Source organism: Macrobrachium rosenbergii, chromosome 41 (assembly GCF_040412425.1).
Source record: "Macrobrachium rosenbergii isolate ZJJX-2024 chromosome 41, ASM4041242v1, whole genome shotgun sequence".
NCBI lineage: Eukaryota > Metazoa > Arthropoda > Malacostraca > Decapoda > Palaemonidae > Macrobrachium > Macrobrachium rosenbergii.
Window position 1 is genome coordinate 467137 of NC_089781.1, and position 12804 is coordinate 479940.

Consider the following 12804-nt stretch of genomic DNA (forward strand, 5'->3'; position numbering starts at 1 on the left):
ACAAATTATTCTAAAATTTCAATGAATACTGCTGATTCATAAACAGGCAGGACCGTTAGTGTCAAATTATGGACTGTATAACATAACATAGAAATCATTGAGAAGTTTGTACAGTACATACAATCAACTGATACTATTACAGAACTGAAAATTACAAATCTACATATACTGAAAAGCATAATGACATTAGGAGGTAACTTAGCCTCCCATCTTGTCTGTCACATATTGAGTGAAGACTCCAAAACAATACTGCAGTGTTACAATGTACGGTAGGTAGTTGATTAAGACTGAATTACTTGTCAAATATCATGTTATCCTCATAAATAATAAATGTCACATTAAGATAACTTATGCAAAAATAAGCACAATTTCAATATGTGAGCATATAAACATCAAAGTCCCCTAGAAGACTCTTGGCATATTGATCCATATACATCTAATATTCATGAGGTACAAAAAAGTACTGTACTTAATAATAGCACTAAACATCCAAGTAAACATACACTAGAATGCTGTTTCTGTGCAATGAATCATTGTCTAAACTAGTATGAGACGTATGTGAGAAACTAGGAATCTTCCTTAACATCCTGATAGAAGTTCAGTGTGCAAATTCTAGTGACAACAGTGCTTCTTTCTTTACTATTACTGTATATATGGTCACAGGTGATAGGACATGACATGATGACATAGGGTAACTAGTTCTACAAGGTAGACATTACAAGTTTTGCAAGGTATTCAATTATATCAATTTGAGGTTCATGCTTATCTTCATCCCTAAATTATCTGGGGTTGATTAAAACATCACAAAATAAGTTCAAATCTGCAATAACATCAACCAATGGCATCTTTGTGAATGAAAAGAGTGCTATAATGTGTTGTAAGAGATTTACACTACTATCGTCTCTCTGCGTACTTAAATTGGGAGCCAAATTCACACACACTGAGGAGGGGGTGACCAGACCCGATAGGGGTCAGAGTGAAAGGTAATTTTTGATATGTGCGAGTCAGGAAAGGTACAAGTAATAATTAGATTGGGCCCGAGGGAGTACTTAGCGCCGGAAACTGGGTGCCCCTGATTTTAATCCCTTATTACTCCTGTCTCCAACTTTCGTGAGCTCTGGTATTGCTTCTAGAATGTTCTTCCAGATGATCAGCCGACGCGAAAACGCGGCAAAAATTGGTGTCTGTCCTGAGGCAGAATCGACAGTTATAAAAGCAGGCCAAGACCTGCATTCGCTCTCAGTCCTGTGTCCCTTATCTGTGAGAGCAGACTCGCTGTCCAGCATCTGGTCGTGCCATATGCCCAATTGTGCCCCTGTTCTTCATGGCACTATCCCTTTGAACTGGAACCCTACTCTGGCCACAATCGGCCAAAACCACAAGTGAGGTTCAAAGGAAGCCATTCAGCTCATCCAGCCATAATTGCAAAAGTGCATTTTGCCAGGCAACCCCACGGTACGTTTAAAGACGCTCGAGTATACCAGTTCTCTGTTCCTTCCACTTAATATCTCATTTCATTTCGTCATCTTTTCTCTCCCCGTCAATTCCCTGTGATAATTGTCCCTTGTTCATAGTGAATTAATTTATTTATTCCTCCCATGTGCCATTATTGCTAGGGAATTATTTCTATTTCCAGATACGTGTTATCTCGATAACCTCGTCTCCTACACCACCCTCTTGTCTAGTGAAAAATCTGCCCAAGGAAGGCAACAGATTCAACATTTCAAGCTATAACCTCCTGTAGCTGATTTCTAGTTGAATCTCATTGTGTAATTCCCGAGTCAGTGGCTCTCTGATTGCTCACTAATTGTATATAATTCACTCTTTATTCTGGAAACCCAGTAAAACTTACATTTGCTGTAAATCTTACCCCAGTTTTACTTTATTAATAACTGATGAGTGCTTTATCCTCATTTGCCATGCTATAACTGTGTGCAATAGAGTATAATTTTGTAATTAATCAGAGTTTCCAGTGGTGACCTTTTTCCCCAGTAATTCATGTGTAAACTACCTCATTCATGTGATTCTACCGATTACGTTTTAGTCACGGTAAGTGGTTATGCAGTCTTAATGTAAAATCCCTGCTACATCTATCCCTTCCCGTCCTAATAAATAAAATTATAGATGTCTTCCTCATCTAATGAGACTCTGTTGATTTTGCAGTTTGTGCTAATCTTTCCAAGAAGTTAGGTTGTCAACTAAGCCCAATGAAAGAAGGATCAGGGGCAAGCACCCTGGGCCTGGGTGTCTGCGGGGGTGTCATCACAAGTCAAAAATATTTGTTGGTGAATATTTCAACAATCTTTATCCATGAATAAATAAATTTGTTGGTGAATATTTCAACAATCTTTATCCATGAATAAATAAATAAGTAGTTAATGATGAACTAAAAAGAATTAATAATTAAACTTGCTTTTGCAAAAAAAAAAAAAAAAGTTCATAATTTACCACAGATATTAACAAAATTGAGTTCTGCTTCACAACATATTCACCTTATTCAAAGCATCTAGTACGTTAAGATTTAAGCATAGTGCCCAAATAGGCTGTCATTAGAGTAATGAGTTTGTGATAAAACAATTTACGCTTTACAGAACTGTAATATCTTAAAATACAGTACAAGTCTAATGGTTCAGGATCAACGGAACCAACTGGGAGCCAGACTAGCAAAAAATTCCTGACCAAGAAATGGACCTTAAAAACTGGTTAAAACTAGAATCAACCTTGACTATCGCACACTTTAGTTATAATTTTCATGCTCTAATTACAGAATAATATTTAAGCCTTATTATGGCATATAAAATAGTTTAATTATAAATCTATTAAGAAAAAATTATTACCCATATCCTATAGCCTACGCAACTACCTATTCATCAACAGAGCTCACTGTTCTTTCTGTCACTACACTATACTATATGAGAAATTTCATAATTTTACCATTATTTAGTAAAACATTATTTAATAACAAAATAGACTTTGTATTATACATGATATTTGCATTGTACTAACTCACTAGCAATTCAGCCACCCTAGCTTAGCCTACATGGAATCCAGAGTCTATAAGTCATAGCATAAAAAAACCAACTGCCTGTCACTGTAATTTTTTTCCTTGTAACATCTTGCTGTGAATTCAAAAGTTGAAAAAATCAGTTATTCCTCCAACTCAGAGAGAGAGAGAGAGAGAGAGAGAGAGAGAGAGAGAGAGAGAGAGAGAGAGAGAGAGAGAGAGAGCAGTAAGTTAGCAGTGGACCATTAACTTTGCTACATTATCTCAGCAGACATAGCATAGGTGTATTTGCTGTATTTAAACATAATTTTATTTGACTGCTGTGCTTGTATATACGTGTTTTTCATCTAGTATTTCTTAGTTATGATTATATGCAATAGCTGCTGTTCGTCCTCAAGGGAGTTAATGTACACTCTCATGGTCGCCGCAGGGCTCCATAAGACAGACCAACCAATTACAAAGAATTCTATTATAATTAGTCTCGGTGTTTACTAAAGGCCAATACATGTAGTTCCTTTGTAGTATTTTATAATCAAGCTAAATCGCTTTTGTGATATCGACAGTTCCCCAGTTATCCTTAATATTGGGGTTCTTTTCAAGTGTTAAAGGAAACACATTCATGCGGATCTACTGCCAAAGGGTATTACTAAGCGGTAGGAATGTTACGGGTGTTGAGAAAATTGTTGCGACCTTTGTCTTTTTCTTAAGGGGATACAAAAGTTTTTTTTGCAAAACAAACTTAAAATCTTAAGAGACACTGATTTTAAATATTATTGGTACAATAATTCCAAAATTATTGATTTTAACTATGTACCAACTAATGTAGTTTATAGGCTACATAACCTTTACCTAGTGCTTGGGAATAGACTGGGTAATCAAAGATTATGAAGTGTGTAGAAATATACGGTATGTATATCCACTTATTCTGTTTTAATTGAATTAAGAAACAATTGTGAGTCAATCCTCAAGCCCATGTTTTTTTTAGTTATTGTGAATTAATATTTGAATACATTACTGATATTTTATGGATATGACCCATTGATCATGTTTCCTTACATCATACTATGGACATGTATTTGTGGCCATGTAGGCCTGGGTTAATTTGAATCGTTTGTGGCCTATACAGTAATATAGATATCTAACACTACCTAGTTTTTATTAAACACGTTTTCCTTTTATCACTCCCGGGCTACTATTACACTATTACATTACCTGCACCAAAGTAAAGTGATCATTCTGTTTTTTTCCTGTGGAAATGGCTCATAATTACCTGCCATAAGCCAGCCCCTGAAGGAATAAAGGAATATCTGGTTGGTGGCTGGAGGTGTGTGAAATATGCCGCATGTTTTTGGCAGCAAGTTTAAAAGATAAAAGAACTCATTTTTAAGTTGTCTCTAAGAGTTCTAGATGAGTTATAGAGTTCAACAGGAGTACGGAAGAAGGGGACTACTATACATCGTTCTGGTAGAACTATGGCAGTGTTTCCATACCTCTCCTCCAAAAGCAGTGGATTCTGGGAACTCCCACTTCAACTCCTCCGATGGAGGCAAAGTGTCTTTCCTTACGAGAGATGTCAATGGTACCTGACATGAAGTGGATATAGCCACTGAAATTTCCCTTCTGAATTCAGAAAATCTAGGGAACAGTCTTCTGCTTTACATGAGAGAGATACTTCAAATGAGAATCTTGCCTTTCCCAAGCAGCAATCTTGTATTGAGGGGACTCTGATAGAGTCCAACCAACCCCATCTGAAGTGTCTTCTAGGGGTAGCGATTTATCCTGGACTTCTATTCTGTCAAACAGTGATGATACGACTCCCTTAGCTCAATTAGTTCATGCGGGCTTCCCTGATATGAAAATTCTGCTTGTTATACTTTCTATAGTGCCAGGAAGTGATGATATGGCTGCCTTGGCTCAATCAGTTCATGCAAGCTTCCCTGCTAGAATTTTCCCTAATAGCAAAATTCTGCTTGCTGTACTTTCTATACTGCCAGGCAGTGATGATATGACTGCCTTGCCTCATCAGTTCATGCAGTCTTCCCTAATAGAAAATTCAGTTTACTGTACTTTCTATACTGCCAGGCAGTGATGATACAACTGCCTTGGCTCATCAGTTCAAGCAGGCTTCCCTGATGGCAAAATTTTGCTTGCAGTACTTTAAGAATTCTGGGAGGAATTCATCAACAGTATCAAGGATGACCCCATGAGAGTAATTCCTTTGAGGTCTCACTCGTTACTGAGCATCAGCATAGAGATACTATCCATGATTCCCAAGAGGAATTCAGGTCTGTCCTGGAATCCTGTGTAATATGTAAAAATTTCACATCCTTTAAACTAGAGGATTGAGAGGCTGTACAGTCTGCCGAGGCAGAGATAGGTTTCTCACTAAAAATCTTAGGTCATGGGAACAGAGTACTAAAAAACCTAAGCCCAAAAAGAAGTTGAATCAGTTGTCTAGATCCCCATTGAAATCAGAATGGGTAATAAGAGACAGACTACTCACTCCCAGAGTTCCAACGGGCAGCAATAACAAGACTAGGTCGGACAATAAAACCTCAAATCAGAATGTAGTATGGGCACCAATATCTGCCCTTAGAATGATGCTGATAATCCTTGGTGAGACACCTCAATGTGCATCCTTTCATCAGATAGAAAATACCTCATTAATGAAACTGTTTGAGGTTGAGCATATAGAATTTCAGGACAGAGCACCCTTTCCAAATACGGAAAGGTGCTTGGTCCCTCCTTAAAAAGGAATTCAGAAATCATTGAAGGAAATGGTTATCCTGCCTAATAATATAGCAGTGAAGGCCAAATAGAATCAACCAAATCAATGAAAGTCACAGAAGCAACCTTTCTCCAGTTTAATGGCAAATATAGTACAAAAACAATTTTACAGAACCAATAACCTCTCTGGGAGGCATCAGCCTTCTGTCTCTTCACTTTTGAAACAATCAGTCATGTGAAAATGGAATTTCACAATTTTGCGATGACTGGGAAATAAGAGTTTATGGTAGAAATAAAGCCTTTGTCTCCAACATCCCAGTATATCCGATAGTGCTACAAAGCAAGGAGCAACATTTGTCCTCCCTTGTTAGAGGAAGAAGCTCCCATTGGACATGGCTACCCAGCAATTTGGGACCCCTATTGGGGAGCACTCTACGACTTTCTGGAGTGTCCCATTAAGACTTGAAAGGAAGAATTGGTGGGCCCCAATATTATGCTCCCCAATGTAACCTCCCTACTGCATTCTTCCCCTATCTCTTGGGACCCTTTTAGAAGAGTCTTTTGTCGCACAACTCATTGAATGAACCAGACAACAGAGCTGCACAATATATACTGTCCTTAAAAAAGAGGAATCTGGGAAACAATACCACCGAGTTTCCTTTCTTAACCTTGGAAAGCTTGGTGTGAATCAGAGCCCTACAAGCCTCCAGTCACTACTAAAGGACCCCTCCAACAACAGAAGGACAACAATAGCATCAGCACTCCTTTCAAAGTGCACAAGACACTCCTACCAAGGAAAAGAAAAATCAACTTCTGGACTGCATATTGCACGGAAGGGAAGAGGTAGAGCCCCATAGGACTTGCATGGTTGGGGTTGTCTTCTACAGCATAACATGCATGGAAGTCCTCCTCTTTGTCGGGGGACAGTTTAATTTTCAATTAGTCAGGGTAGAGATGGTCTCACCCTCCCCCTCCTCTGCAGTAATTTTTTTCTAAAAACCAGAACCCCTTTTAAAAGGGGACCATAGAGAAAGACGGCTTTATTTGCCACCACTCTTCATTGTCCCCAAGAGGCATTCCTCAAACAAAGGGTAATCCTTGACCTGTCAAATTTAAAGAAACATATTGTTTGCATAAATTTTTATACAAACTTTACTTATTTCATAGAAGCTCAGAAATGAAGGGTTTTTACTGGTGGCCTACCTAGATGACTGGCTAATCTGGGGAGTTACCAGAGAAGAGTGCTGACGAAACCTGAGAGTGGTAGTCGACAGACTCCAGTCTAAAGGTTTCTTAATAGGAACAAATCCCACCTTACATCCAGCAGACTTTTTCTGAGGCAGGGACTTTGCTGGGCTACTCTTTGCAGCCAGCTGTCTCAAACCAAAATACGGAAGGACTTAGTAAATTCCTTGCACAACCCAGCTTTTCCATGTGACAATTGGAAGAAGTCTGGGCCTATTGCAGTTTGGGTCTGTGATAGATCTAATCCTGCAATTGTGGCTGTAGTATTTAAACAGAGCCTGGTTCTAAACATGGCAGGAAAAGGCTTTGTGATGGCCTTCATCTGAGATTGAAAGATACTCTGTCCATGGACCTGGAAGGGGTCTCTGGCAAACAGGCCAACATGACACCACTGTCTGTACAAGCGATAATACAAACAGATGCCTCCTTGGCAGGTTGGGGGGCCATGGGAAGGATTGTCAATTAGGGGAAGATGGTCAACTGTTCCTGGGGCTCTTGGTTGTCTTTCCATCTCAGAAAATTGAAACCTCCAAAAGAGACTCACATTTTGTTCGTCCTAGACAATGTGGCTGCAATGTCTTATATCAAGAGCTTAGGCTCATGTAAAGCTCCTCTCAAGTCAGTCATTGCTACTGTGCTTCCACAATCCAGAAGTGCAACAGTTTGCCACAGCAAGAACCATCAACTTTCAGTGTATGTGTCTCTGAACCTGTACATTCGGGCAAGAGCAAGAGATGCATTCCTACTAAAACAAATGAAGGACAATATACCTTTTTCCTCCATGGTCCAAGATTCTGAGAGCTTTGAACGATCTACTAGCTTTCAACGGAACCACTCACCTAGTAGCCCTGAATCAGCCAAACAGTTATTGGTGCCTTCTTTCTTCAACAGGCTAGAGAATAGATTCCATTGCCATCCGTTGTTCTATCCCAGGCAGGAGGGACTACTGTGAAGATTATTTGCCTAACATTGCTAGCTACCTAGTGCAAAAACTACAGACTTCATCTATCAAACATACCAGTTTGTATGGAAAATGTGGTTAAATTACCTCCACACTGAGAGCCCAGCTGAAATCTGTTGAAACAGTTTTACAATTTATCTTTTGAGGTCAAGCACCTTTCTATTTCCACAGTCATGGTATACAAGACAGCATTAGCAGATCCCATACCTTATGGTTTTGGAATTGATTCTAATATAACTGTTTATTCTGTTCTCCAGTCTTTTACACTGCAAAGGTCAGCTCCTGCAAGGTTTCCCATTACCTGGTCCCTGAATAAGGTTCTTAGACTACTGTCATCACCTCAATTCATGGGCATAATACAACTAAACTAATATGCTGCAAAAGGCCTTCTTCTTAACTACTTTGGCATCAGGAGCTTGGACTACTGTAATGGGCTCTCTTAGACAAGGACATTTCACCACTCATACACATTCACTGTTGTCTCCTGGTCTATCATTCCTAGCCAAGAATGAGGACCTTTTTAAAGAAACTCGGTATTTCATATAAATACTATGCCCAGTTCAAGCACTTAAGCTTTACCTAGATGTCACGGCAAACATCCCAGATGGTCATATTTTCCCTACCCCTTACCACAAACAAACCACTCTCTCTACATGGGCCGAGAATTATTTTAGTGGCCCTCACTAAAAAGGCAGACCCTTACTCCTTTCCTAAGTTGCATGACATCCAAAAGGTGAGTACATCCTTAACTTTCCTCTGAAATGCTTCCTTCGAGAAAGTCTTCGAGTGTACAGAGTGGTTGTTAGAGGCAGTACTCCTGAACCTGTGAAGAAGTAATAATCCTGCAGCCAGACCCAATATAATTAGGCAAGTCACTCTAGAACTCACTGTAGAACCACCAGGGATAATAGATTTATAGATTCAAGTGTCTCCTGTTCTTTATTGTCAGGCCTAATATGTATCTGGAATAAAGAAAATGGTTGATAACCTGTGACTTTACCCTGAATAAAAAGTTCCTGAAACTCTGTTACTGTATTATCATTATATTACAGTATTACGAGCGTGATGGTGAGCTCTACATGTCAGCCCACTGCTGCTGTAGTTTGCACGGTCAGTATGAAAGTGTACAAACCTATGTTCCTGACACTACATGTTTCACAATGGAGCGGACAAAAGATGAATCCTGTTCATATGGAAGAAGCCCACAGGGACCACTGACTTGAAATTCAAGCTTCCAGGAAGAAGTAAGAGGAGGTACGTAAAGGAAAATACAGAAAGAAGGGATCTCACTTATTAAAAAAGAAAAAATAAATTAATAAATTAATGGATAAAAATGTATTAAAATGCAAGGTGAATAGGACTAGGGTAGTAATACATTGCAACTTTGCTTGAACTTTTGAAGTTACAATTCCATGACATCCTCAGGGAGACTGTTCCACAGTCCAACAGTGTGAGGAATAAATGGCCTATGAAACTGAGAAGTTCTACAGCGAGGCACATTTACTGCATAAATGAGAGTGGTGGTCATGCTGAGATATGCTGGGGAAGGCATAATACTCCTGCAGCCAGACCTGACATGATTAGGTAAGTCACCAGATGGGTATCCGGAATAAAGAAATTGGTTAGTAACCTGTGACTATACCTCAGACCAAAAATTAATCTGGGTTGTTGGGATTTATTTATTAGGAGCTAGGCCATTTCGTCACCTGTCAATTTCTTTTGTGAGCTCCTTTGAGGGCGAACAGTGGCTACGCTACCTGAAAACAGGTTTTGATGTAGAAAAAACCCATTTTTGGTAGCTGCTGTGAGTCCTCAAACCCATCCACTTTACCTGATGAAAGGCGTGGCACTGGGGTGAACACTTATCTTGCACAGACATGGCTTATAATGAAGATGATCGACATACATTGTTGCCACATCTGAGAGCCGAAGCAGTCATTGTAGGACAGGAGACAGCGCTCTCCTGTCATGAGTCATTTATATTCCATCACTGTGCCAACAAGCACTATTCTGGCCTAGACCAACTATAAGAGAATTCTTTGTAATTGGCTGGTCTGTGTTATGGAGCCCTAAGGGGGACCAGGACAGGTAACTCCTTTGAAGACACACAGAGGCTACCAAAAAAACATTTTTTTACGTCGAAACCTGTTTTATAAGCATCTTATTACTAAACAAAAAATATGAGTTTACAAAAAATTGCACTAAAAAATAACCAAATGCTAAACAAATGTGTTTGTTTCTCTCTTTGTAGGATGAAAGCACAAGTGCTCATACAACCATAAGTACACAGCTAAAAATGCATTAACGAACGTTTAAAAACTGGATGAAAATAAAGAAGCCACAACACTGTACTGTAAAGATAAATTCAGTACAATATAAAGAAAACCAGAGGGAAAATTCATACTAGCTGCAACTGGAGCTACCAAAAATATCTTTGTCTCAACATCAAACAAAACAGTTATTTTGGTGAGTGACACAGTACACTCTCTGTAAGTGACCCTGATAAGTGTGCCGACACTTTCACTAAATCTCAATTGAATTCTGATTTCTCAGCCTTAAGCATAATGAACATCTTGTAAAATAATGGTTTTTTGTAATTTATACAGTTAATACTGTAACATTAAATAAGTTTCCAAAGAACATACAATAACCTAGTACCTTTCCTGTAAATGGCAAATTTGGCTTTATGAAAATCTCCTTGCCAACGGACTTGAACTTCAACGCAGTTCGTTGAATTTCAATCTTTGAATTGTCAACAAACTCCTCCCCTGTGCCATCTTCAATGACAACAGCTGTAGCTGATAAGCTGTAAACAGAATATTCAGGTCCATTCAGCTTGACATCTTCAGATGATATACGGATGTCTTCACATCCTGAGATCTGTAACATTGAAAACAAAATTTATATTAACAGATGAAAGTTGTTCACTGAAAAAGATACCTTTCAAAATATACTATAGCTGTATAAAAAATTGTGAAATTTCCACTACAATATTTATGACTGTTTAATCAATTTTATCAATAAATACAGTGCAAAAACTCTGCAACTCATATGGGGTATCTGTTTTATCTCAAACCCATTACTGTCTACGACAGTCTATCTGTATCAGTGCAGTCCTCATACAAAACTCCACGAACAACGCCACCGCCACCTAATCATTTGTGAATCCAGACCTGTCAGCACCTTAGTGGCAGTAAAGGTATGCTGTCAAAATGTAGACATTTCCATTCTGATGAGGAAATTTGCAAACTCATGATCTGGTGTAGAAGTAGCTAAGCTACTGTGATGAAGTTTTTGAATGCAACATTTTGCTTACTAGTGCAATATTCTTTTGTTATTTTATGTTACATATACACATATCATAAAGAGACCACATGAATAATTCTTATTCCTCTGCTTCTATACATTCTTTAAAGCTAGGTTTTCGTGATCACTTCTCATATTGATATCAAAAGGCTTTTGGATGGAAAGTTAGCTGGGCATTTCCTTCGATTAATTGGAATCTAGGAAGTCCATTTTAGTTTACCAACTTCAGACTTTATACTGCACCCTCTGTATCTAATAACACAATAACTGGTAACCAAGCTATTCCCCATTTCTTGGTAGATTAAAATTCCAGTTTTTCCAGGTTGAGCCTAGATACATTACTATTCCTCCCAGCATCATTCTACATCATCACTGTATCTTTTGTAGGATTACCCAGCAGTGCTCACTAAGCTACAAGATGAATGATAATATTTACAGTTAAAATAACCTTTTATACTTCCCAGATTTAGCAGCTTGGAAGGTGGATGCCAATATTCCACTCTGATAGCAATCCGCCTTAATTCCATTTTGATAGCAAGGTCCCTTAAAGAGGCATTTGAAAGGGGAAAATTTATGAGGCTGCAGTGAACAAAGAAAAGGTCATATATGGGAAAGAAAGCTTGCTACAATATCCTCTCCCTATCTAAACTACTACGGAAGGGCCTAATTTCTTGAAAACTCTCAGGAACCAGTCTTTAGAGAAAAATTTGAAAAAGAACCCTAGATGGGATTGAGGTGGATTGTCTTGCGATTGTGACAGAATAAGCAAAATGTTAAATGAGACTGGGCCACTGCACTTTCCTAGGATGGTCTGTTAGGAGGCAAAAAGAAGTCCAAATAGGACTCCTGTTAGAGCCATTATTCTGAGATGAAAAACTCTGAGGTTTTCAAATGTCTTTATCATGTTTAGTGTAGGTCTCCAGACACTCAATGGAAGAAAGACATAAACTTTTAGAACAAACCAAGGGATCCATTTTTCAGGCTGCTGATTCTGGGAAAGAAGGAACAAAAACTGATAAGTACTTTCTTGATACTGGTCAGTGTGACAGGAGGTTCCAATGTAAAAGATCCCTTTACGACCAACTCTCTGGCCACTCGGAATCCCATCAGTTTAATACTGAAAGCATTAATGTTGCCAATACAAGGTCTCTAATCCAACCTCTAGACAATGGAATTATAAGGAAAATTAAGACCCCTTACATTTGGTACTCTATGGAAAGAATGGCTCAGGATATGAAAAAAGATCCTTTAGAGAAAATAATGAAAATAGGGAACTTTATACCATTTCTGATGTTACATTTTCATCAAAAGGGCCAGAATGCTATCACACCAGACACAAACTCACGTTGGAAAAAAACTTTGGCCAGAATGTATCAATCACTTAACTGGATTTATCAAAAAGCCTATGAAAGGAATAATAAAAATTGGTGGCTATGGCAAAGAAGGTAAATGGGTTGGAGTTTGAAGAGATGGATCTCAAGAGCCACTCAAGATTTAACTGATACCACCCCAACTGTGTTACCAAAAGGTGCCTTGGAGCTTACCCATACAGAAACTATAC

At 38.6% G+C, this 12804-nt stretch overlaps 1 protein-coding gene across 1 annotated transcript in view; it reads right to left on the reverse strand.

Annotated features, from left to right (window-relative positions):
- Positions 1 to 12804, reverse strand: part of LOC136826554 (alpha-2-macroglobulin-like) — a 440224-nt gene that overhangs the window by 319121 nt on the left and 108299 nt on the right. The window contains 1 exon segment of the mRNA XM_067083736.1: positions 10596 to 10817. Within this exon segment, the coding sequence (XP_066939837.1) occupies positions 10596 to 10817 (222 nt within the window).